This window comes from Papio anubis, chromosome 16 (genome assembly GCF_008728515.1).
Source record: "Papio anubis isolate 15944 chromosome 16, Panubis1.0, whole genome shotgun sequence".
NCBI classification, from domain to species: Eukaryota; Metazoa; Chordata; class Mammalia; order Primates; family Cercopithecidae; genus Papio; species Papio anubis.
The window spans coordinates 73,836,093-73,862,869 of NC_044991.1; the positions used below are offsets into that span (position 1 = coordinate 73,836,093).

The following is a 26,777-nucleotide window of genomic DNA, read 5'->3' on the forward strand; positions in this document are numbered from 1 at the left end:
CAAGAAAGGGGGGCCTCTGGCCTTACAGGTGTACTACCATCCCCCTAAAAGATCCCTACCCCAGAGCAAGTCTGTTGTTGGCCAACGTGACACCTTTGTGCAAATTAGAATAAAAGGTCCTTCCTCAGGTGGAACCAAGCTTTGCACCAGGGTGCACAGCTTGGCATGTGGAATGCAGGTTGGTTCAGCCTCACTTACCTCCTCAAGCACCTTGTGCAGTGCACAACCTGTACAACACTCTGTAGCAGCCTTGCCAAGAACATCCCTAAACTCTTCCTTCTCAGAGCATCTTTAGAATCACCTGTGAGTCCCCAGGGTTAAGAACTCCTCCCGGAGAGGTGGTCAGTATCATTTAATTTGCTCTCAGGGGGCATAAGGCAAGAAAGGGGGCAAGGCTTTTCTGCAAACATGTGGGGCTGGAGCTTATTTGCAAGCCTGTTTTATTAATAACAGTCCCATCTGTGTCCACTAGCTAAGATCACTCCCCAAACCTCTAACTCCCAGGACGGCCATTCTTGGAAAACGTTGATGTAGTCCCTGGGGTAGCATCCCAACTTCCTGAGCCCCCAGCACTCTTCATAGCAAGAGCTAGGGTCCCCAGTGGTGCTGGAAGTGGCAGCCATGCATTCCAGAGCTCATCCCACTCCTTTTCATCCCTGCTGACAGCATTTCTGAGCCAGAGGACATAATGTAAGAATTGTTCCTTTCAGCACTGCTCTGCAGATTGACTCCAGCCTCCCCGAAGACAAGCTCACCAGTCACCAGGGACAGGTGCATGAGGACCAACCCTCTCGACCACAGACTCCTAGAACAGCAAAGCAGCAGTGGATAGGAGACGTCATCAAGCTGGAAACCCAGGCCCCAAAGAGGGGTTGTCTCCTACTCCACACTGCCTGGTAAGTGACAAATGACCAAGCACCTCCAACTTCTTTCCTGATCTGATATCTGCAATTTCACAATTTGTTAGTAACCCATGTGTACAATACAACCGCCAGAATATCCATGTGGAAGAGGCTAAGAAGTGGCAATCTGATGTTGGAGTGGACGCTAAGGATGCCTGTCTTGAATTGCCCAGCAAGCATGTTTTGAAGTTAGTCCACCAGCCTCTGTCTAGGGAGGCTCTCACGGGGAGCGACTGGTTAAGATGACCGGAATTGTCTTGAAGCTCCGTGTGCATAGCAAACCTACTGTGCTTGCTTTAACCCATTTCCCATTTTGCCCCGAGAATACTGCACTGGCAGTGAGCTGCACATTATTTTTTTCTAAATGGGAAATGGGTTAAATGTATGTCCCAGATCAATAAAGACAGTGGTGTTTTCTAAGGATACTTTTTATCCACATTGTACATTAGATTGAGAAACACGTCTGTTCTTAATGTCAGAGAATCTAATAATGATAATCATATAAATATTGTTATATGGGAGAGGGGGCTTCAGGTATGCCGATAGAGATTTTGAGGGAGGCTAAGGTCCTCCAAAGAGCCAGACCTGCCTCCTGGGAGGAGGCCCTGGTTCATCAACCACTTAAAGAGGCAGTGACATCTAAGGCCATATAAAGGGTCCCCACAAGGGAACTGTAGGGAACAAAGGAGTGGTTTGTATTGAATTATCACTAAGAAGAGCATGTAAGGCACAGCAGGTAGAAAGAAGTACAGACTCTTGCCTGTAATCCCAGCGCTTTAGGAGGCCCAAGCTGGTGGATCGCTTGAGTCTAGGAGTTTGAGACCAGCCTGGGTGACATAGTGAAACCCCATCTCTACTAAAAATATAAAAAATTAGCCAGGTGTGGTGGCAGGAGCTGGTAGTCCCAGACTTCTGGGAGGCTGAGACAGGAGGATGGCTTAAGCCTGGGAGGTGGAGATTGCAGTGAGCCGAGATTGTGCCACTGCACTCCAGCTTGGGTGACAGAGCAAGACCCTATCACACACACACACAAGTACAGACTTGACATTCTGGCTTTGTAGCAGCTATGTGCCCTTAGGCAAGTCACCTAACCCTGCTGAGCTTCTGTTTCTTCACCTGTCAAATAGGGATGCAAATAACAGCTACCTCTCTGGTTGTCGTGGGCCTTACATGGGACAAGCCTGACAGGCTCCTAGCATGGCCCCTAGCACACGGTAAGAGCTAAGCATTCAATAAAACACCTTCCTCATCAGGCTTAGCACCATCATGGGCGGTTACATCCCAGGGGCTCTCCCTGTTATCTCTCCCTGCCTTCCATTCAATTGTGCATGTTGGGGTTCAGACAGGAAGAGGATACTTTGTGAAGCTCAAGCTTCAGAGCCTCTCCCAAGCCTTGTACCGAATCTCATATTTGTAAATCTGTATTCATTTTCTTAAAGAGACCCCCTCAAGTATATGCTCCAGGCCCCATAACCCTTGGATCTGCTCTTGCGTTCATCCTCTTGCTAGAGAACAGAGCAGAGAGAAGCTATCGGGACCCCTGCTGAGAATAGAGACTGTGTGTTTTGTCTCTTCTTGCCAGAGAGCTCTGCCTAGGGCCTTGCAGACAGCAACCAGTCAAGGCTCAGCCACCTACACTTCCACCAAAGATGTTTCACAAAGCCTTACTCAGCCTCTCACATCAATCCCAGAAGCTAGCGGTGTAATTGCTCCAGTTTACGGGGAAGCAAAACCCAAAGAGGAAAGGAGATTGGTCCAGGACATTAAGATCCACAGGTCAGAAAGTGGCCTGGGGTGGGCTGGTTTTTGAAAAGGTCACCTCATCTTTATTCCATCATTTATTGTGTTTTTCTCTTCCATGTCGAGAAACTCTAATAGCTTAGATAATTCCACACTATTGAACTTGCTATGTGTTAGCCCTGGGTCTCCTTGGAACCACCTGGTGTCACCTTCTTACTGCATGTGCCCACGGAGGGCTCCTTCTTCCAGGAGAACCTCCCTGGTCTCAGCTGATCGGTGCTGGGTAATGCACCCTAAATTATACCTCCTCTTTACTTTTATTTTTGTGAACATTTAATATCTTACTGAGAGATGGTGAAGCAACTTCCTGGAGGTAGAAGCCTTATCTTACAAGCCCAGTGCCCTCTCATGATGCCCTGGCTGGGGTGGGCACAGGTGAAGGACCCAAAAGGGACCTGTGGTACCATCTCCTTCCAGCCCCTACTAGTGTTGATTTCAGTTATGACTCCTGAACTCCACCTGCGGTCTTTGATCTTCTAGGTGTTACTTCCTCGGGGAGACTGAAAACAGCTAGGGTTCTGGATTCCAACAAGCCAGGGACTGAATACCGACACAGTCAGTTGCTGTGTGACTCTGAGCAAGTCACTCTCTCTCTGAGCTTTGGCTTTCTCCTCTGGAAAATGGGTCAAATAATCTTTCCCCTCTGAGAGGCATTGAAATAATTAAATAAAGTGATAAGCAAAAGGCAAATCCTCACCCCTAGTAAGCACTCATGAATCTTACCGTCCTCATCATGTAAGGACCTGGTGCAGAAAAAGACCAGCCACTGCTTATTAGACATTTATTCTGTACCAGGTTTAGTTACAAGAGATTTACACATATTGCCCTATTAGTGGGCATTACCATTTCTCCCGTTTTTACACATGAGTAAACTGAAGTTCAGAGAGGTTAAGTGACTTGCCCCAGGTCAAACAGCTTGGCACACAGTAAGTGTTCACTGTGACTGTCAAGTGAAATGTGCAACACAGCACCAAGCACAGAATTAGACCTCAGGAAAGAAAGAATTCTGTTAGGCACAGTGGCTCACGCCTGTAATCCCAGCATATGGGAGACCAAAGTGGGAGAATCGCTTGATTCCAGGAGATCGAGACCAGCCTGGACAACATAGCGAGACCCTATCTCTATTTAAAAAAAAAAAAAAATTAGCTGGGCATGCACCTGTAGTTCTAGCCACTAGGGAGGCTGCGGAAGGAGGATCGCTTGAGTCCAGAAGTTGGAGGCTGCAGTGAGCTATGATCACACCACCGCACTCCAGCCTGGGTGACAGGCGAGAACCTGTCACTGAAACGAAACGAAATTATTCCCAAGGAAGTGAGACCCAGAGGGCAGAGTGGGACTCAAGCTCTAAGGAGCAGCTGGGAAGAGGGAAGAGGCGTTGGGAGCGTTCACAGCGGTCCGCGGCAGGTGCAAGGGAGGGAGGTCGAGGGGGTCTACTGGAGCCTGTCTACACTGGGACCTCAGCGGTCTCCCAACTTGGAGGCTTGGGAGAAGATCCCGCCTGTGGCGGACCGGGGGCGCACTGGCGGAGGAGGCGTTACCTTGGGTGGGAGGGCGAAGACCACCGGCAGCAGCGCGAGCGGCGTGAACAGCAGCACCAGCAGCCGCCGCGCGCTCCACACCTTCTTGGCCGCTGCCGCCAGCGCCGCCATCAGCGCGATCTCCGGGCGGAGCGGGCCGGCCCGGGACTGCCCCGCCTGGCCCCGGCGCCGGCTTAAAGCCTGGGGGAGGGTCGGGGAGGGGACTGCGCTGGGGAACCCGCCCTCTCCCTGCTCCTCCTGGAGGAAAAGGGTGGTGCCTGCGCCCCTGGGACCGGGTGAAAGAGGCCTGGGAACGTTGGAGAAAGGTAGGCACGAGAACTAGCAACCGGGACCCTAGCCGCAGGGCAGCTTTGGATCGCAGCCTCTCGGCTTCCCAGCAATGTGGCCTGGGGCAGCTGGCTTATCCTCTCCTCACCTCTGTTTACCCGCTTGTGAGATGGCTGAGGATGACAAGGCGAGGATTAAGGTGCGTACTCCTTTTACCTGGGTTCAAATCCTGGCACTGCCACTTACTGCGTGGCCTTGAACAACAGCCTCTGAGCCTGAAAGTGGAGTGGTGATAATAATAGTCTACACCATGGAATACTATGCAGCCACCAAAAAGAAGGACATCATGATTTTTGCAGGAACATGGATGGAGCTGGAGGCCATTATCCTTAGCAAACTAACACAGGAACAGAAAACCAAATGCCTCATGTTTTCACTCATAACCAGGAACTAAATGATGAGAACACATGGACACATAGAGGGGAGCAACAGACACTGAAGCCTTTCGGAGGCTGGAGGGTGGGAGAAGACAGAGGATCAGGAAAAATAACTAATGGGCACTAGACTTAATACCTGGATGATGAAATAATCTGTACAACAAATCTCCACGACACAAGTTCACCTATACAACAAACCTGCACCTGTACCCCTGAACTTAAAATAAAAGTTAAATTTAAAAAAATAGTCTACACTAGACAAGAAGGTTGTTAGGAAGTTTAAATGAGATAACACAGGTAATGTGATGAGTGCAGTGTCTGGCAGGGCATGTGCTCAATGGGAGTTACTGCTGTTGATGAGTTATTCTTTTGTTTTGTTTTGTTTTGAGATGGAGTCTCACTCTATCACCCAGGCTGGGGTGCAGTGGAGCAATCTCGGCTCCCTGCAACCTCCGCCTCCCAGGTTCAAGCAATTCTTCTGTCTCAGCCTCCTGAGTAGCTGGGATTACAGGCGTGTGACACCATGTCCAACTAATTTTTTTTTTTTTTTTTTTTTTTTTTTTTTTTTTTTTAAGGAGGGTGAGTCACTTCTATTCCCTTCTATTTACTCTCAGGTAACCATACAGGAGTGCAACTTCTGGGTTGCCCAGTATTTGCAATGCTTAGCTTTTTAAGACACTGTCAACCTGTCTTCCAAAGTGATTGTACTATTTTGCATTTCCATCAACAATGTATGAATCATCCAATTTCTCCACATCTTTGCCAACATTTGGTGTTGTCACTGTTTATTTTATTTTAACCATTCTGACGGGGATGTAGTGATAGCTCGTTGTGGTTTTAATTTATATTTCTCTAATGGCTAGTGATGTTTAACATCTTTTCACATGCGAATTTGCCATCTCTATATCCTCTTTGGTGAACTATCTTTTCCTGTCATTTGCCCTTTTTCTACTTGTATTATTTGGTTTTTTACTGTTGAGTTTTGAGGGTTCTTTGCAAATTCTAGATGTCAGTCCTTTGTCAGTCATGTTGTTTGCAAATATTTCTCCCCATCTGTAGTTTGTCCTTTCAGCCTCTTAACTATATATCACCAAGCAAACATTTCTAATTTTGATGTAGTTAAATTTATCAAATTGTTCCTTTGGATCATCGGGTTAAGCTCTCTGCATAGCCTTAGATCCCAAAGAGTTTCTCATGTGTTTAGTTTGTTTTGTTCTCACAGAGATGTCCAAGGGAGAGAATACAGTCATGGGTTCTCAGTTTCTGTTTCTGGTTGGGCCAGTAAAGCCCCTTCCTCATCCCTCTTTTCCACTCATCACTAGAGACAGAAACTAAAAACCATGGCTTCAGGCTGCTAAAAGCCTAAAACAAATAAACAAACAAAAAAAGAACAACAACAACAAAATAAGGCAGGTTGGACAAGTTTGTCAGAAGTTTTACAGTTTTGAGGCCAGGCACGGTGGCTCACGCCTGTAATCCCAGCACTTTAGGAGGCTGAGACGGGCGGATCACGAGGTCAGGAGATGGAGACCATCCTGGCTAACATGGTGAAACCCCCGTCTCTACCAAAAATACAAAAAATTAGCCAGGCGTGGTGGCGGGCACCTGTAGTCCCAGCCACTCGGGAGACTGAGGCAGGAGAATGGAATGAACCCGGGAGGCGGAGCTTGCAGTGAGCCAAGATAGTGCCACTGCACTCCAGCCTGGGTGACAGAGACAGACTCCATCTCAAAAAAAAAAAAAAAAAAAAATCATTTTACAGTTTTGAAACACTGTATTCATTACAAAATAACTTCATTCTCTCCTCCCACAGCCTCTGGAAACCATCATTCTGCTTTCTGTCTCTAAATTTGATTAATCTTGATAACTCATACAAGTGGTACCATGGAATATTTATCATTTTCTGACTAGCTTTGTGTCCTTAAGGCTCATCCATGTTGTAGCATGTGTCATAATTCCTTTTTAAGGCTGAATAATATTCCATTGTATGGATATACCATATCTGTTTATCCATTCATTTGTTGATAGACATTGGGTTGTTTCTACCTTTTGGCTATTGTGAGTAATGCAGCTATAAACATGGGTGTACAAAGAGTATCTGTCTGAGTCCCTGCTTTCAGTTCTTTTGGGTATATACCCAGAAGTGGAATTGCTGGATCATAAGGTAATTCTGTGCTTTTTAAAAATTATTATTGAGAAATGGCCATACTGTTTTTCACAAAGGCTGCACTTTTTTACATTCACACAAACAGTGCGCAAGGCGTCCGGTTTCACCACATCCTCACCAACACTTATTTTCTGTGATTTTTTAAATAATAGCCATCCTAATAGGTGTGAAGTGGTATCTCATTGTGATTTTGTTGTACGTTTCTCTAATGATTATTGATGTTGAACATCTTTCCATGTGTTTACTGGTCATCTATATCTTGTTTGGAGAAATGTCTATCCAGGGCCTTGGTCCGTTTTTTTAGCGTTTTGTTTTTTTGTGATTTGCATGGCTTTTTTTAGTAATTGTTCTAGGTATTACATTGTATGTACATAACTTATAAGTTATAATCCACTGGTATTGCCATTTTACCAATTCCAGTGATGTATAGAAACCTTACTTCATGCCCCTTTGCCTTACCCAGTTTAAAACACTGCTTTCAATATTTTCTCTACATACATTTTCTAAATGTATGGTTCTACCACATCAAAGTTTTAACATTTGCTTCAACTATCAGATATAATTTTTTTTCTTTTTGACGTGGAGTTTTGCTCTTGTTGCCCAGACTGGAATGTAATGGCGCCATCTCAGCTCACTGCAACCTCCGCCTCCTGGGTTCAAGTGATTCTCCTGCCTCAGCCTCCTGAGTAGCTGGGATTACAGGCACCCACCATCATGCCCAGCTAATTTTTTGTACTTTTAGTAGAGACGGGGTTATACCATGTCAGCCAGGCTTGTCTCAAACTCCTGACCTCAGGTGATCAACCAGCCTAGGCCTCCCAAATTGTTGGGATTATAGGCATGAGCCACCACACCTGGCCAAGAACTTCCTTTAATCATTCTTTCAGACTAGGTCTGCCAGCAACAAATTCTCTTAGTTTTCCATCATCTGAGAAGGTCTTGATTACTCCTTGGTTCTTATTTCAGTGGATATAGAATTCTGTTATTTTCTTTCAGTACTTGAGAAATGTTATATACCTACTTTCTGGCCTCCATAGTCTCTGGTGAAAACTCTGATATCATTTGAATTATTTCTTCTCCATAGGTAAGGTTCATTTCTCTTTCTCTTGAAAAAATCTTTTTCAAGATTTTTTTTTTTTTGTCTTTTGTTTTGAGAAGTTTGGCCATGATATGTCTTGGTGTGGATTTATTTGGTTTAATACTAGTAATATTTGGAGTTCACTCAGCTTCTTAGTTCTGTAGATTTATACATATACATGTGTATATATACACACACACATACACACACGTATATACACACATACACACACGTATATATATACACACATATGTGTATATATATGTATACACACATATACAGAAATAATGGCTGAAAACTTCCCAAATTTGGCTATATATGTGTGTGTGTAGGTATATACATATGTGTATATATACACACATATACAGCCATATATACACATACATATGTACATACATACACACACACACACACATATATATATGGCCAAATTTGGGAAGTTTTCAGCCATTATTTTTTTGAATAATTGTATGCCCCACCCTCTTTTTCATCTCCTTCCATAATTCCGGTGACACATCCCAGTGACACAGATGTTAGATATTTTGCTGTAATTCCCCCATCCCTGCAGCTCTATTTACCTTTTCAGTCTATTCTCTCTCTGTTGTTCACATTGGGTAATTTCCATTGTTCCACATCCCAGTTCACTGATCCTTCTGCCCTCTCCATATGCTGTCGAACGCATCCGTTGTATAATATTTCTCAGTTATACAATTTTCATTTGATTCTTCTTTGTATCTTCTATTACTTTGCTAAGTCTTCTGGATCTTTGCTGAGGTTTTCTACTTTTTTCATTTGTTTCCAATGTGACACCATCACTGTCATCTTGACATTAAGCATCAAAAGTCAGTTTGACCAGCCTGGTCAATATAGCAAAACCTCATCTCTACTAAAAAACACAACAACAACAACAACAACAAAAAAAAAAACTTTTGAGAAAAAGTTTGAAAAAAAACTTTTATCATGATCCGAGACATCATCAGAGGGCACTGAGCTTGTAAGATAAGGCTTCTACCTCCAGGAAGTAGCTGGGTGGGATGGCATGCTTGTAATCCCAGCTACTCAGGAGGCTGAGGCATGAAAATCATTTGAACCCGGGAGGCAGAAGTTACAGCGAGCCAAGATCGCACTACTGCATTCCAGCCTGGATGACAGAGTGCGACACTGTCTCAAAAAATAAAAAAAGGCAGTTTAAGACCTTCCACTTATACAAGTGACTTTCGTTTGGGACCTGGACATTTTGGGTAATGTATTACAAGATTTGGGCTCTTATTAAACCTTCTGTTTTTACTGACTTCTTTCAGTGCTCTTGCAAAGGAAATGGGGACGTCACCTCATTACCACCAGATGAAAGTAGAAGTCCAGTTCCCCACCTCATCCTCCATTAGTATCTGAGGTGGGGGGAGGTGTTAGACCATTTTTGCATTGCTATAAAGAAATATGTGAGGCTGAGTAATTCATGAAGAAAAGAGGTTTAATTAGCTCATCGTTCTGCAAGGCTGTACAAGAAGCATGGCGCTGTCATCTGCTTGCCTTCTGGGAAGGCCTCGGGGAGATTTTGCTCGTGGCAGAAGGCAAAGCCTGAGCAGGCATGTCACATGACCAGAGCAGGAGCAAGGCGGTGGGTGGGGGAAGATGGGGGGGGGACGGTGCCACACACTTTTAAACAACCAGATTTCCTGAGAACTCACTCACATCTCAAGGACAGCACCAAGTTATGAGGGATCCAACCCATGACCCAAACACCTCCCACCAGGCCCCACCTCCAACATTGGGGATTATATTTCAACATGAGATTTGGACAGGACAAACATCGAAACCATCTCAGGGGGGTTCATTACTGCTGGGGAATGCTGGGAGTTCTAGCTCCCATCAGCCCTCTCCTGATACCTCCCTGGCTGGAGGAGTAGGAGTGCCTTGTTTTTGTTCCCCATGTGGCTTCCATTGACACTGAAGGAGGGTGGTGTCCTTGTTACTGCTGGGTGGTAGTTGCTTTGGAATACTGATACATGCAACACTATAGATAAATATCAAAAAAAATTATGCTATATGAAAGAAGCTGAAGACACAAAAAAACTACATTCTGCATAATTATATTTATATGAAGAGTTAAAAGAGGCAAACTTTAGTTATAGAAATCAGTGATTGCTAAGCAATGGGGGTTAAAAGACAGGATCAGTTGGAAACAGCATGAGGAAATGTATAGGGTGATAGATGTATTCTGTTGACTGTGGTGGTGGTAATACAGTCGTATATAATTATTAAATTCCATCAAACTGATCATTTAAAATGGGTGAATTTTATTATATATAATTATACCTCAATAAAGCCAGAACAGAAGTGCATTGAGGCCAGCTGCGGTGGCTCACACCTGTAATCCCAGTATGTTGGGAGGCCAAGGCAGGAGGACCACTTGAGCTCAGGAGTTCGAGACCAGCCTGGGTAACACAGTGAGATCCTGTCTCTAAATTTTTTCATAAAAATTGTTTTTAAAAAGTGATTGAGTATATTTACTGATAGAAAATATTCATTGGGTCAAGTTGGCTGATCGTGTTTTTCAAATTTAGATTCTTAAAATCTCCAATTTAATTGTGGATATGTCTATTTCTCACTTTAGTTCTGTCAGTTTTCACTTCATAGATTTTGAAGCTCTGTTGTTAAATGTGTACACACTTAAGATTGTTATGTCCTATTGGTGGATTCACCTTTCTATCATTCTAAAATCTCCCTCTTTATCACCATAGATGCCCTTTGTCTTGAAGTCCACTTTATCTGATATTTAAATAGCCACAGTAGCTTTCTTATGCTCAATGTTTGTATTATATATCTTTTCCACTTTTTTTAACTGTCAACCTGTTTCTATATGTACAATGTGTTTGTTGTATTCAGTGTATTGATGAACTCTGCTTTTTTATCTAGTCTAACATTCTCTGATACTTTAATTGGAGTGTCTAATCAATTTACATTTAATGTAATTATCTGGTTGGATTTAAGTGTCTCATTTTGCTATTTGTTTTCTATTTATCTTGTTTGTTCTTTGTTACGCTCTTCCTTCTCTCTTTCTTTTGTATCAATTGATTATATTTTGGTGTATTTTATTTTATTTCCTCTATTAATATTTTAGTTTTTTTGTTTTATTATTTTAGTGGTTTCTCTAGAGATTATGATATGCATCTTTATCACAGTCTACCTTCAAATAATGATATATTATTTTAGGAACAACATAAGAGCCATACAATAATGGTGGTCAAGTATAGTTGCTCATGCCTGTAATCCCAGCAATCTGGGAGGCTGAGGAGGGTGTCGCTTGAGTCCAGGAGTTCTAGACCAGCCTGGCCAACATGGTGAAACCCCATCTCTACAAAAAATACAAAACTTAGCCGATTGTGGTAGCAGGCACCTGTAGTCCCAGCTGCTTGGGAGGCTGAGGTGGGTGGGAGGATAGCATGAGCCTGGGAGGTGGAGGTTGCAGTGAGCTGAGATCATAGCACTGCACTCCAGCCTGGGTAACAGAGTGAGACACTGCCTTAAAAAAAGAAAAGAAAAGAAAAGAAAAAAGAAAGAAGAAAGAAAGCCTTACAATAATGGAAATAATGTAAAAAATTCCATTTACCACCTTCTTCTCTTCCTTTGTACTTTTATTGTATTTTTAAATCTGTGTATTCTATAAACCCAAGTATGTGCTGAAGATAACTCGTGCTAGCTTATGAAAAATGACTGTTACTCTTTCAGAAAATTTGTGAGCCAGCTGTAGAACTGATGGTAGTATGAAATCACCCATAGCAAGACTATTTACACCATGAAATTAATAAAATTCATAAATAAGGGCTTTTTTTTCCAACAGCCAATTGTTAAACATTTACCAGAACACCAGTTTGAATTGCACAATATATTGTTTTAATTTTTTAAACAATCAATAGTCTTTAAAAGACATGTATAAATTATATAAATAAAAGATAAATGTACTTCAAAAAGTATTTCATATTTTCCCAAATACTTACCCTATCTCTTCATTTCTTCCTCCAGATCCAGGATCATTTCTCTTTCAGGTGCTAGCATTTCTTTTACCATTTTTTATAGTGCTGGTTTGTTGAAAGGAAATTCTCTCAGCTTCTGTTTATCTGAAAGTATCTTTATTTTAGCCTTTGTTTTTGAAGTTACTTTCACTGGATATAGAAGTCAAGATTGACAATTTTTTTTCTTTCAGCACTTAAAGATCTCATTCCACTGTGTTCAAGTTTATATTGTTTTTGGTAAGAAATTAGCCACCATTCATATCATTGTTCCTCTGTAAGTAATGTCTTTTTTTTTACTCTGGCTACTTGTAAGATCTCTTTATCTTTCACTTTTCAGCAGTTTGGCTGAAACGCTTAGGTGTAGTGTATCTCTTATATTTATTTACCTGGAATTTGCTGAGCTGCTTGGATCCGTGCACTGATGTCTTTGATCAATTTTGGTATATTTCCAGTCATGATCTCTTCAAATACCTCTTTTGCCCCATTTTCTCTCTCCTTTCCTTCTAGAATCCTGGTAACATTTATGTTAGAGCATTTGGTATCATCTTACAAATTTCAGACTCTTTGTTCTCTTTTTTTTTTTTTTTCCACTTTTTCTTCTCTACGTGTTTCAAACACGCGTTTTCTATTACCTGTCTTTACAGATTCCTGTCTTTGGTGTGCCCAGTCTCTTACAGGTCTAAGTCTTCATTTCTGATATTGTATTTTTCATCTCCAAAATTTTCACTAGTTCTTTTAATAGTTTATAAGTCTCTGCGGAAGTTTTCCATTTGTTTATGCATGTTGTTCTTTAGATTCCTTCATTTTTAGCATTTTTGTTGTAGATTTTTTAAGTCTCTGGGAATTCCAAAATCTAGGCCAAATCTGAATCTGCTTCTATTAATCTGCTTTTATCATTGTCTGTGTGTTCGCTAATCTTTGAATGTATTGTTGACATTTTTGTCAAAAAAGAAGGTGGGGGGGGCTTTACTAAGATTTGTAATTGCAGTCTATGTTGTACAAGGGAATTTAATCAAGTTTGTGATCTATGTCAAATGCAAGGAATGTTGGCTTTCCAGCTTATTTACTCATGAATAATAACGGCCACACTCACTACATGTTTACTCTAGTTCAGGTCCTATTCTAAGAGCTTTACATGATTTAATTCATTGAACATTTAAATAACCCTATGAAATAGGTTCTGTTATATTCCCATTTTGCAGAGGAGGAAACTGAGGTACAGGGAAATTGAGTAACTTATCCAAGGACACACAGCTGTTGAGTGGGGATTCAAACCCATTCACTGCAGTCCCCATGCAAAACCAACACTACACCGTAATAACTCTAGTAGAGGTGTCTATTAGATCTGTGCAATATGACTTTAATACTGAGCATTGAACAAAGTAAAGTAGCAGTGAGTATTCTCCATGCACCAAATCCCTGAAAGTATTAATATTAAAGGAGTTGTCAACAATTTGAGTGTATTAATTCAAGAGGCTATTTCCCAATACTCATTCCCCTCAGATAACAAGGGTGCTACCTACACTTCTTTCAACTTCTAGCACGTGGTTCTCAACCCCGGCTGCACATTGGAATCACCTGAGGAGCATTAACAGTGCTGATGCTCCATCCTCAGAGAGTCTGATTTCATTGTCTAGGATGTGGCTTGGCCATCAGGATTCTTTTTAAGCTCCAAGCAGATTCTAAAGGGTAGCTTGGATTCAGAACCACCGTCCCTAAAAATCTAATTCATGCTTTGCCAGATTCTGGTGAAACCTGGGAAATGTGAACTGGCTTTTTATCATATCACGTCTAAAGGCTGAAGCAACCCTCCTGAGTTAGTACAGAATCTTGACACCCAACAGCTCTGGGGCCTGGGCATGGTCTATGCTAGATGCCTTGTCAATGTCTACTTAACTATTAATAATATTTGAATACCTACCAGACTTGGTTTTGCTCATTAGTAAACTTGGGATTAATGAGACATACCTTTCATCATGTGTTTTATTCAATACTTGCTATATGGCAACTATACACCAGGCTGTATATACAGTAATGAATAAGACTAAAAAATTAAAATCCCTGACCTCATGGAACTTACATGATGGCAGATGCAAATAATAAACAAATAAATGAGTAAAATGTATTATAATCAAAAGATGAAAATATGACAAATCTGGGAAGAAAAAAGAAGCAGCAAAGGGAAGTTGACAGTGATGCTTTGGAGGTGCTCTTGTAGATAAGGTGGTCAGGGAAGCTGTCCACGAAGAGGACCGTAAGTTAAACTGAGACCTAAAGAAAGTGAACAAATGAACTTCTGGGTATGCAAAGGAAGCATTCCAGGAAGAAGGAGAAGTCAAATGCAATGGCTTTGAGGCAGCAGCCAACATGACAGGTCTTAGCATCATCAAGGAACTGGAGTGCAGAGACAGGGTCACAGCCAGCCAGCAAGGACTCAAAGTAGGATCCCGAAAGCCCAAGTAAGGACTTTCACACTCAGTGACCAGGGCAGCCATTGTAGAGATTTGAGAAGAATGGCATATTCTGCTTTCATTTTTTTTAAAAAGTCAGTGTTACTGAGATACAGTTCATATAGCATATAATTCACCTATTTAAAAGTGAGTATGTCAATTAGCCAGGCATGGGGGCATGTGCCTGTGGTCCCAGCTACTTGGGAGGCTAAGACAGGAGGATCACTTGAGCCCAGGATGTCAAGGCTGCAGTGAGTGGTGTTTGCATCACTGCACTCCAGCCTGGGCAATACAGCAAGTACTGTCTCAAAAAAAAAAAAAAAATGTGTAATTTAATGATTTTTCAGGACACTGACAATGCAACCATCACTACAATTAATTTAAAACATTTTCATCACCCCAAAGGGAAACCTCATGCCCACTAACAACGGTCACTCCCTATCTCCCCGCAACCTCCCCAGTCTCAGGCAACTACTAAGATACTTCCTGTCTGTATAGATTTGCCTATTCTGGACATTTCATATAAATGGAATCATATTAAATGTGGTCCTTTTGTGTCTGGCTTCGCTGACTTAACATAATGCTTTCAAGATTCATCTCTGTCATAGCGTGCATTGGTACTACATTTCTTTTTATTGCTGAATAATATTGTATGGGTGTATCCTACTTTATTATTCATTCATCAGTTAATACACATTTGGACTGTTTGAACTTTCTGGCTATTATGAATAATGCTGCCTTGACCATTACTGTACAAGTTTTTGGACATGTTTATATTTTTCTTAGGTACATACCTAGGAGTGAAATTTCTGGGTTATATGGTAAGTAACTCTATGTCTAAACTTTTGAGGAACTGCCCGGCTGTTTTCCAAGGTGTCTGCACTATTTCACAATCCCACCAGCAGTGTATGAAGATTCCAGTTACTCTACATTTTCCCAGCACTTGTCATTATTTACCTTTTTAACGATAGCCATCCTAGTACATGTGTTTTGTTTTGTTTTTTTTCCAAAGATACCTCAGGCTAAGACGATGGTGGCTTGGACCAGATTAGTAACGGCAGAGGTGGTAGGAAAGAATTCAATTCTGGATATACTTTGCCAGCAGAGCTGGCAGGTCTTGCTGAAACTCTGATGAGGCTATGAGAGAGAGGAACTGGTACTGGGATCAAATATGAGATGGTGGGATATTTCTCAAAGTGTGAGAGGAATACTAGTGAGGAAACACAGATAATTTCATGTCAGACATTTAAATAACATTGAATCACAGAAAGTGAAAGTTATCCTGTGTAACTTTTCTTTAACTCCTCATTATACCATGGAGAGAGTCTCAGTTGGGTGTCAGTATCCCTTTAAGACCTCATCACCTATAAATCTTCTTTTGTAACAGACAGAAAAGGGTTTGGAGTCAGAAACATTGGCCTCTTGCTGAGCCAGGCAATATCATTTTACTTTTATTTTGTTTATTCTTATAATTACTTTTGGCTTAAGGAGAGTGATTTTTGGTGGTTTTTTTTGTTTGTTTGTTGTTGTTGTTGTTGTTGTTGTTGTTGTTGCTTTGAGACAGGGTCTCATTCTGTTACCCAGGCTGGAGTGCAGTTGCGTGATCATGGCTCACTGCAGCCTTGACTTCCCTGGCTTAAGCAATCCTCCCACTTCAGCATCCTGAGTAGCTGGAACTACAGGCACACACCACCATACCTGGCTAATTTTTTAATTTTTTGTAGAGATAGGGCCTTGCTATGTTGCCCAGGTTGGTCTCGAACTCCTGGGCGCAAGCGACCCTCCTGCCTCGGCCTCTCAAAATGTTGTGATTATAGGCATGAGCCACCACACCTGTCTGAGATTTTTGTTTTTTATTAAAGCCTATGACTTTTTTAAAAAGCTCTCCGTTTAATTTAAATCTATTTAAATTTACAATGTAAAGCAACTCAAAGAAAAATGCCAAGTAACTTGGAGTGCAGGGAGTACGTGGCAATGGCAAAATTCCGAAAATTTGAGGCCAAAATCTGAAATTTGGGAGACCACAAGATAGCAAGAGAAAAACCCAGGAAGGGGTGTGGCACTCACTTCCTATCCAGATCATGCTGATGCCGTTCCTATAAACCCTGAGGGCAAGTTATTTCCCAATGGACCCATTCCAAGCTATGATGAAACTGTCTTCCATGACCTTTCAGGTTGGGACTTGATCCTGAGCCAGCCCAATAACCGGCTTCATCAAAGGCTCCAGACAACATTGTATGGAGGGACAAAGGCCCTCCAGAGAACACTTTGGACCTTCAAGGTCTGGGCATGGGAGTACTCTAAACCGGAAAAGCTGTTTCTAGAGAACTGGACTCATTGACATCAAAGGAACTCTGGTCCATGCCCCAAAGTCTAAGTAGAGGCAGCTGAGACCAGGGCATATTTTACTGGTGGGCCTGGGTTGGGTTCCCTGTTCCAGAACCAGCTAAGATATTAAGAGTACAATATTTGGCATTAGAGCAGAGGTTTCAATCTGGTGGCTTAAATGTAGTCATCATCATAACAATATTAATATTAGTGAGCACATATACTCCACTTATTATTTACCAGGCTCCGTTTTCAGTACTTTACCTGTCTTAACTCATTCCATCCTTATAAAATCCATCTGTATTACCTATGTGAATCTGTCACCCCTGCATTAGACAAAGCTACATTCAAATTCTGGCTGGGCCACTTGCTTGTTGCTGGGCAGGAGGTTTCACCCAAACTGAGTTTCCTCATCTGAAACGAGAACTATAATGTGCACAGGCATATCTCGTCTCATTGTGTTTTACAGATACTGCATTTTTGTGACAACCCTACAGTGAGCAATTCTCCTGGCATCATTTTTCCAACAGCATGTGCTCACTTCATGTTTCTAGGTCACATTTTGGTAATCCTTGCACAATTTCAAACTGTTTTAAAAATCATATCTGTTATGGTGATCTGTGATCAGTGATCTTTGAAGTTACTATTATAATTGTTTTGAGGGGCCATGAACTGTGCCCATATAAGATGGCAAACTTAGTGGATAAATGTTGTGTGTGTTCTGCTTGCTCCACCGACTGGCTGTTCCCCAATCTCTCTCCCTCTCCTCAAGCCCCCCTATTCTCTGAGATACAATACTATTGAAATTAGTCCAACTAATAATCCTTCAATGGCCTCAAAGTATTCAAATGAAAGAAAGAGTCATATGTCTCTCACTTTAAAATCAAAAGCTAGAAATGATTACGCTTAGGAGGAAGGCACGTCAAAAGTCAACGCAGGCCAAAAACTAGGCCTCTTGTGCCAAACAGTCAACTTGTGAGTGTAAAGGAAAAGTTCTGGAAGGAAATTAAAAGTGCTACTCCAGTGAACACATGGATGACAAGAAAGCAAAACAGCCTTATTGCTGATATGGAGAAAGTTTTAGTAGTCTAACATAGAAGATTAAACCAGCCACAACATTCCCAAGCCAAAGCCTAATCCAGAGAAAGACCCTAACTCTCTTTAATTCTATGAAGACTGAGGGAGGCGAGGAAGCTGCAGAAGAAAAGTTTGAAGTTAGCTGAGTACATGAGGTTTAAGGAAAGAAGCCATCTGCATAACATAAAAGTTCGAAGTGAAAGAGCAAGTGATGAAGTAGAAGCTACACCAAGTTAACCAGAAGATCAAGCTAAGGTCACTGATGAAGATGACTACACTGAACAACAGATTTTCAACATAGATGAAATACTCTTCTATTGGAAGAAGATGCCATCTAGGACTTTTATAGCCAGAGAGAAGTCAATGCCTGGCTTCAAAGCTTCAAAGGACAAGTTGACTCTCTGGTTAGGGCCTAATGCAGCTGGTAACTCTAAGTTGAAGATTTGCTCATTTACCGTTCTGAAAATCTTAAGGCCCATAAGAATTATGCTAAATCTATGCTGCTTATGCTCTATAAATGGAGCAACAAAGTCTAGATGACAGTACATCTGTTTACAGCATGTTTTACTGAATATTTTAAGCCTACTGTTGAGATATACTGTTCAGTAGACTGTGGAAGGGAATTCTTAAAGAACTTCCACAGTCAATGAATGGCTTGACCAACATTAATTTTCATTCCTTACTAGGTATGTCCATTGGACAGATAAGGAAACTGAGACTCAGAGGAATTAAGACATTCGTCCCAGGTCACACAGCTGGTGCATGATAGAGCTGAAATTCCAATGATACACACTGCTACTCCCATATCCCCACACAAATATTGAGCTCTTTTTCTTGTTGGAGTCATCAGAAGATCAAGAAGTTATTATGTGTGTTGAGTGAAGGAATATAACACATGGCCTGAAATCCAGAGACACACTTCAGCTAAAGGAGAAATCTTGTGTTCCACCCCCCTCCCCCGACCCCCTGCCTCACTTAACTTCCTTTTAAAGATTGTCAGAGATAGGTCAAGCCCTTTAATCAAGGCATCCTATACCATTAATTGAGCACTTACTATGCCCCAGACACTATGCTCAGTGCTTCCTCAGCTTTTCTCATTTTATTTTTACAACCACCCTTCCAGATGGGTGTGATTACCTTCATTACAGAGGAAGAGACTAAAACTCAGAGATGTGTCTTCTGACTCCAAAGTCTGTGTTGCTAACCCTCAACTAGACTGTTCCCAAGCCTGCCATCGTGCCCACCTTAGGGCAAAGTTAGAAAAACCCCAGGTTGATGGGAGTTATTGGCAAGATACCACATAAGCTGGGTGGGTCTGACCACTAGCAACCAAGGCAAATTAGAGAATGTGACTCAAGGTACTCATAATTTTATTGTACTACCATTTGTATAAATAATAAATACCATTTTTGAGGGACAATGCCTACAATTTATAAAATTGTTTTCTAAGCACTATGCTAAGAACATTATACAGACATTTCCTGATTGTTGATGGTTAGACTTAGAATTTTTCAACTTTACAATGGATTTACTGAGAGTATTAAGTGCTTTTTTAACTTAAGATATTTTCAACTTACAATGGGTTTATTGAGGGGTAACACTATTGTAAGTTAAGAAGTATCTGTATAGAAATACATACAAAACTTCATACTGCCCAGTGTGTAAAGACATAAAAAAAATACATGCATACTTAACAATGCAGATGGATAAATAAAAAATTGGTTACCTTGCTTGTCTCCTAGAAGGTGCACTGGGAGGCTTGGGAGGCTGGTAGAGCAGGGATCACTCATATGCAGCTTCCTTTGGACCTTAGTGCCACTTCCCTGGAATACATGACCACCTTTAAAAACAATTCTCAGGCTTCTCTACAGTTGGTGTATCTATATGATTAAGATCTGGCCAATGGGAAGTTAGTAGAAGTTGTTATGTGGGACATTTAGGACTGTGTCTTTAAAGGAGCATACCCTTTTTCCTTTCCTCTCCCTTCTTCCTTCCTGACTCATGGCTTGAGCTCCGGCAACCATCATTGATCAGGAAGTGTAAGGGATATGTTATACTGGTGGCCTCCACAGACCCATACCTCCTGGTATTCACACCATTGTGTAGTACCCTCCCACAGTGACTCTGGGCTTGGCTGCGTAACTTGCTTTGGCCAATGGGACATCAGAAAATGTGATGCAAACAAAGGCTTAACTACAACTTGCACATTAGGGCTTGTCTTCTTTAAACATTCCCTCTTGGCAGCCAACGTCACACCATAAAGAAGCATGGACTAGACTACTAAATGATGAAAGACTCCACAGAGAGGGGCCCTGAAAGACAGGAAGCTATTTTGGATGTCTCAGCCCCAGCAGAGCTCCCACTAAATGCAGCCCCCTAAGTGATCTCAGCTGCACCACGTGGAGCAGAAGAACCACCCAACTGAGCCCAGTCAATCATGGAATTATGAGAAATAACAAGATAATGTTGTTGCAAGTTGTGAGGTGATTTAATACAGAAATCAACATGAACTGACCTTGAGAATGAAAGGTACACACTAAGTATGCAAAAGCAGAAAGATGGGAGTTGGGATCCTTCATGAATTCATGGAACCACCTCTGCACTTTGTTTACAAGGCAGTAGAAAACCTAGTATGTTGAGCCTTATGTGTCTATGTTTTCAGTTTTGTGTGACTGAAGTTGTTATGTTGGGGACATGAGCAAGCGGAAGACTTGTTTGCACATCATACTCTGTTATGAGTGTTGGAATGCACTGCCCAGTGCCCCTTTAGGAATAAAAAACTCCAACTGCTGGGAATGCTTCCAGTAGTCAATTCTTGGCTATGATCCCATTTGATAATTGCCTCAGCAAACAGTGCCACGTTAGCCAAGGTCATGTTTCCTTCCCAGAGTGACTGACATCCAGTTACTGACTGAAGCAGGAATACAAGTGCCCAGCCTCCTCACCCCAACTTGAGACAACTTTGAGGGCCATCCCCCTTCAGAGCACTCATGCAATTGGTCAAGGCCTCTGTCTAGGTTGCATTTCAGCTCAACATCTCCCTTCACCCTACAGTTGCCCCTCCCCTCCCCTCCCCTGCCCTCCCCTCCCCTTCCCTTCCCTTCCCTTCCCTGGATGTGGATCCCAAAGGCATGCTCTAATACATTTCCTGCACACTAGTCTCCAAATCCTGGAAAACCCAACCTACAACACAGTGTTTCTCAACCATTTGAATGTTATAGTATATGTCTGTACTGCTCATTAAAAAAAAAAAAAAGGTATATAAGACAGAGTTCATATGTAGAACCAAATCACAGTGTGGGTTCTCTAGGAAACACGGGGTTAGGAGTGCGTAAGATTTATTGGGAATAACACCTGTGAAAAGGAAAAGGAACAGGGAGAAGCAGGATTGGGCAGAGGGAGCCACCAGGCAGCATTCAGGCACAAAAAAGTCTCGCCATCACAATGGAGAGCCCCGAGCAAAGCTCACCCACTGGAGGAGTCTTGCACCAGGTGGGTAGATACTTGTACCCTTATCTTGCTCAACCAGCCTCTGAGCTGAGGGCCTCCCTGAGAAGAGCATTACTTCGACTTGAAAACCAAGGCAGTCCCCAAAGGAGCTAATAATGACTGGGCAGCAAGTCCCAGTTTGAAGGGGAATCCAAGCTGCACATGTCTATGACTCCCACTAGCTAGAGGGGCTTTTTCATAGTCATCCAATCTGATACACCTGTCCCACTCAACAGGTCAACAAATAGGGTCACAGTGTCTGTTCCAATACCACCCAGAGCATCAGGGTCTGAATTATGGCCAGTTCCCAGTCCAGGGGTCCTTCCACTAGACTTCAAGCTAACTCATGTGAAGAGAAGGAAAGAGTGGCTTTGAACTTCCAGTAGGCAGAGGCCATGCCTGCTCAGACACAGCTGTCTCTCCACTGCCTGGCACATGGGTGGGAAAGAAATATGAGTTGGGTTGAATTGAATTGATGTGCAAATCCCAACATTTGGTAATCTCTCACCAGAAGGCTGGGCTGTCAGCATTCCTGGTGTTCCTCGTGCTGCACCAACCAGTAGTCATTCATACCCAAGCCCTGCTGAGCCCATGGTAACAGGAGTATGTATTTTGGAATCACCTATTCATTTATTCATTCAGCAAACATTTACTGAATTCAAACCTGTACCAGACACTGTGCTGGACACTGGGGATCTGACATGAAATGAGGCAGGCAGCATCCTTCCTTCATGCGGCTCCCTATCTAGTGGGGTAGGCAGTTCAAACGCCAGTCCATATGTGGTTATAAAACATAGCCACAAATCCTGTGACACCCTTTCCACTGGGAGGCAGTGTCTATGCCCCTTCCTGATGAACCTACGTGAGCTTCTGACTGCTCTGACCAACAGCTTACCGTGGAAGTGACCCGATATGGCTTCCAGGGCATGAATAAGGCCACACAGCTTCTGCCTGATTTCTAGAACACTTGTCCTTGGAGACCTGGACTACTGCCCTGAGGCTGCCATGCTGGAGAGGCCATGAGTATCTGCTCTGGTTGACAGCTGAGCCCAGACTTCCAGCCAGCCCCATCAAGGCACAAGACACATGAGTGAAGCTGTCTTAGGCCCTCCAGATGAGCTCATCTGATGGCTGAGTGACCCTGCGTGACATTCCTCAATGCCATGGAGAACAGAAGAATCACCCAGCTGAGCCCCACTCTAATTCTTGCCCCACAAAATCATGATATATTACTGCATGATTATTGTTTAAGTTTGGGGGGTAGTTTGTCAAGCAGATGTTTAACACTGAAACTGTGTACCTGGTGGGCTCATATCACCCCTCTGAGCCTCCATGGCCTCATGGAAAATGTAGATAATGGAAACAACTACATCATAGGTTTATGATAAGGCTCAAAGAATGAAAAGCCAGGCACTGTTAAGTGCTTTTCCTGTTGATTCGTTTAGCACAGGACCAGGTACCTATCAACCCCTAATTACAGGAAAGTATGATTTCTAATTGGGAAATAACACGCTATGTGAGGTATGAATAAATATATTAACTATGGTCATCAGCCCAGTTATGGAGGCTTGCTGTGTGCCAAGCACAGTACTAGGCATTTACATGAACGATCAGGTCCTGTCTGGTCCTTCAGCCCTCCCTCCCTTCCCTTCCATTGCTGGGGACTGTCCTCTTTGCAGTCTTCTTTCTGCTCCTTGAGCATAGCAAGTTCTCTACTTTTACAAATGCTCAGTCTGCCTGGATCTCCCTGTGCACCCTTCCCAAGCTCCCACCACCATCACCATGACTGGTTCCTTCTACTCACTCAGTCCTCAGCTCAAATGTCACCTCCTCAAAGGGTCTCCACCCCTGACCTCCTGATCTAATGAAACGCAGCCTTCCTCAAGTCCACGTCACTCACCCTGTACAAAATCCCCGAGTTATTCCTTCATAGCATGATTCGTCGTCTGAAAGTGTTTACCACTAGGTTAAACTCCAGGGGAACTAGGGAGTCCCAGTCGCCCCCTGCCACTCTCTCAGTGCCTGTAACATGGAGAGAAGCAATAAATATCGAAGGATGAAACACGTTCTACATCATGGGTTTTATTGTTAGAAATATCAGTAAAAATCATGACTATTGTTCATTCAACAAGGATTAATTAAGCACCTATTGTGTACTAGGCATCATTCTGGGTGCTGGGGATACAACAGTAATCAAATCAGACACCAGTTTTGTTCTCACAGAGTTTTCATTTTAGTAGCTCTGTGATAAGATACATGTGTGAAATACACAGCATGTCACGTGGAATTTAGTGCTATGAAGAAAAATAAGGTAGGCAGTGGGAGAGAGTATGAGGGGAATCTTGGCACCAAATTCCATTCTTCCCTCCACAGAAGGGACTTTCGGTTCCCCTCCCCTCCACCTCCGCACCCTGACCCCCATACCCCGTCAACATCTCTCAGTGTGACATTTTGTTTGAGGTCTCTGCAGCTCCAAGAACAATATTGGCTTTGATGCAGGTCCCAGCAGAGAGCCCTCAGACTGGAGTGGGGTTTAGTTCCCCCTTCTTTCCCCTGGAGGGGGAAGTCAAGCAGTTTGGCCCTGTGGGGCCTTTCCTCACTACGGGGAAGGAGGCAGGCCTGGGCCTTCCTGGCCTGGAACGTTGACTAACTCTGGGTTCTGGGCCATCCCCTGGCCTCCTCCATCCCGGGCAAAGAGTTAAGGTTTACAAACACGGAGAGGCCTTTGATCGGCAGCAGACCCCCAGTGTTCTGTTTTTTGTTCCAAACCTCAGGCCAGGACCATACTCTGTTTTGCCTCCAGCAGGGGAGACAGTGGGTAGGCAGGGAGCGTGCGTGCACGAGTGTGTGTGTGTGTGTGTGTGTGTGTGTGTGTGTTTGGGGGAGTGGGAGGAATCAGAGGAAGGCTCACACGGATCCTTGATTTTCTTTCCAACAAGCAGCTAGGTTTGGAAGAGAGAATTCAATTCAATTCAAAATACCTAAGGAGCACCTACTAAATCCCAGGCACCATGGTAGAAACTAGGGCTAGAGCAGTGAACCAAACAGAGCTCCCTGCCCAGAGCCCAGGTTCTAGAGGGGGCCATAGACAGCAAACGAATGAGCAAGTGAATACAGAGGCTATCGGGGGCCATGATGCGCTGGAGAGGAACAAAGTTGGGCAATTGATGGGGGTGGGGTGCGGGTGCTGTGGGGGCTTCCCAGACAAAGTGGCATTTGGTAGAGACCTGAAGGAAATGAGGGAGGCAGCCATGTGGCGATCAGTGGGAAAAGTGTTTCAGGGAAAGGGAATAGCAGCTGTGAGGGCCCTAAGATGTGCCCAAGGCTGGCATGTTGGAAGTACAGCAAGGAGCCCAGTGTGGCTGACCCAGGGGAATAGCGGGGAGAGGAACAGCAGAGGGGTCAGAATGGGGACAGGAACAGCAGAGGGGTCAGAATGGGGAGTGCTGGGGTTAGTGGGGGCAAAGTGGAGTGGTTTTCCTTTTTCTTTCTTTTCTTTTTTTTTTTTAGGAGACAGAGTCTCACTCTGTCACCCAGGCTGGAGTGCAGTGGCACGATCTCGTTTCACTGCAACCTCCACCTCCCAGGTTCAAGCAATTCTCCTGCCTCAGCCTCCCAAGTAGCTGGGACTACAGGCACATGTTGCCACGCCCAGCTGATTTTTTTTTTTCTTTTTTAGTAGAGACAAGGTTTCACCATGTTGCCCAGGCTGGTCTCGAACTCCTGAGTTCAGGCAATCCGCCCACCTCAGCCTCCCAAAGCGTTAGGATTACAGGCATGAGCCACCGCACCCGGCCCCCCCCCCCCTTTTTTTTTTTAAGTTTGTTTTTAACTAAAACTAAACTGTGTCATCCAGGCTGGAGTACAGTGGTGCAATCATAGCTCACTGCAGCCTTGAACTCCAAGCGATCCTTCCCACCTCAGCCTCCCTAGTTGCTGGGACTACAGGCATGTACCACCTTGCCTGGCAGATCTGAACTGAGATTTAATAGAATTCCTGGGCTACGTGGAAACAGTGGGGACGAGGGCAGAAGGGGGGAGAACCATGAAGGGCAACTGCAGGGATTCAGGCAAAATATAGCATGGCCTATGCCAGGGTGGCCAGGAGGGGGAACAGAGAGTAGTTCCAAATTCATCTTTTTTTTTTTTTTTTTTTTCTGAGACAGTCTCACCCTGTCCAGGCTGGAGTGCAGTGGCGATCTTGGCTCACTGCAACCTCCACCTCCTGGGTTCAAGCGATTCTCCTGTCTCAGTCTCCCGAGTAGCTGGGATTACAGGCACCCACCACCATGCCCGGCTAATTTTTGTGTTTTTAGTAGAGACGGGGTTTCGCCATGTTGGCCAGACTGGTCTTGAACTCCTGACCTCAGGTGATCCGTCCACCTCGGCCTTCCAAAGTGCTGGGATTACAGGCAGGTGCCACCGCACCTGGCCTCATTAGCTTTTTACTGAAGTACAACATAAATACTGAAAATTACACATATAAACATGCCTGCAGTTTCATGAAGTTTTACAAACTCAATCCACCCACATAACCAGCATCAAGTTCAAGAAATAGAACATGTCCATCCCCGCCAGAAGCCCCCTCCAAATCACTGCCCCTCCCCCAAAGGCAGCCACTCTCCCAACTTTGTAATTATATTTTGAAAGTAAAGCTTGCAGGATCTGCTGCTGGATTGAATGGGGGCAAGGGGAGCTGGTGAAAGATGGGAGTCAAAGAGAGACCGCAGGTTTGGGGTGAAGTTCTGGATTCCTGGGGCTGCCATTTCCTAAGATGGCAAGTTTATGATGGGGGCAGAGACCATGGGTGAAACCAGGGGTTTGTTTTGGGACCTGTTAAGTTTTGGGATGCCTGTGAGGCCCTGGGGAAGATACACGCCATCTTATCTAAAGGTTGCAAACTCAAATGCTCTCAGGGACAAGTAACAAGAGCAGTAAGTCATATCTAACTCTCCTCTTACCTCTGTAAGGAGAACAATGGGACCAGTGTGATGATAAACAGTGACTCAGAGCCAAAGAGCAATAGGGAGCAGTGGAGACTGGGGCAAATTGGAAAGCACAGCCCCCTCTAAAAGAAGATGTGTTAGAACAGGGGCCCCGCATGGCAAGATCTCCTGAAAATGTTTCCAGAGAAGCCAGATGTCTGGATTTTTACAAATGAAACCATCCATATGTGTTTGAAATTGTTTAACACTGGCATATGAAGTTATTTAACATTGGCAACTAAAAAG

At 43.5% G+C, this 26,777-nt stretch overlaps 1 protein-coding gene across 2 annotated transcripts in view; it reads right to left on the reverse strand.

Annotated features, from left to right (window-relative positions):
• Positions 1-19,875, reverse strand: part of SLC13A3 (solute carrier family 13 member 3) — a 106,971-nt gene extending 87,096 nt beyond the window's left edge. Inside the window, exon 1 of one of the 2 annotated variants that reach the window (XM_017944758.3) lies at positions 19,784-19,875. Coding sequence is in view for 1 of the 2 variants with exons in the window: in XM_017944757.2 (XP_017800246.1) it covers positions 4,241-4,351 (111 nt within the window). In the remaining variant the exon portion in view is untranslated. Of the gene's footprint in view, positions 1-4,240; positions 4,388-19,783 lie in introns of those variants that run through there. The other variant, XM_017944757.2, reaches the window with a different exon arrangement.
• Between the last annotated feature and the right edge of the window lie 6,902 nt (positions 19,876-26,777).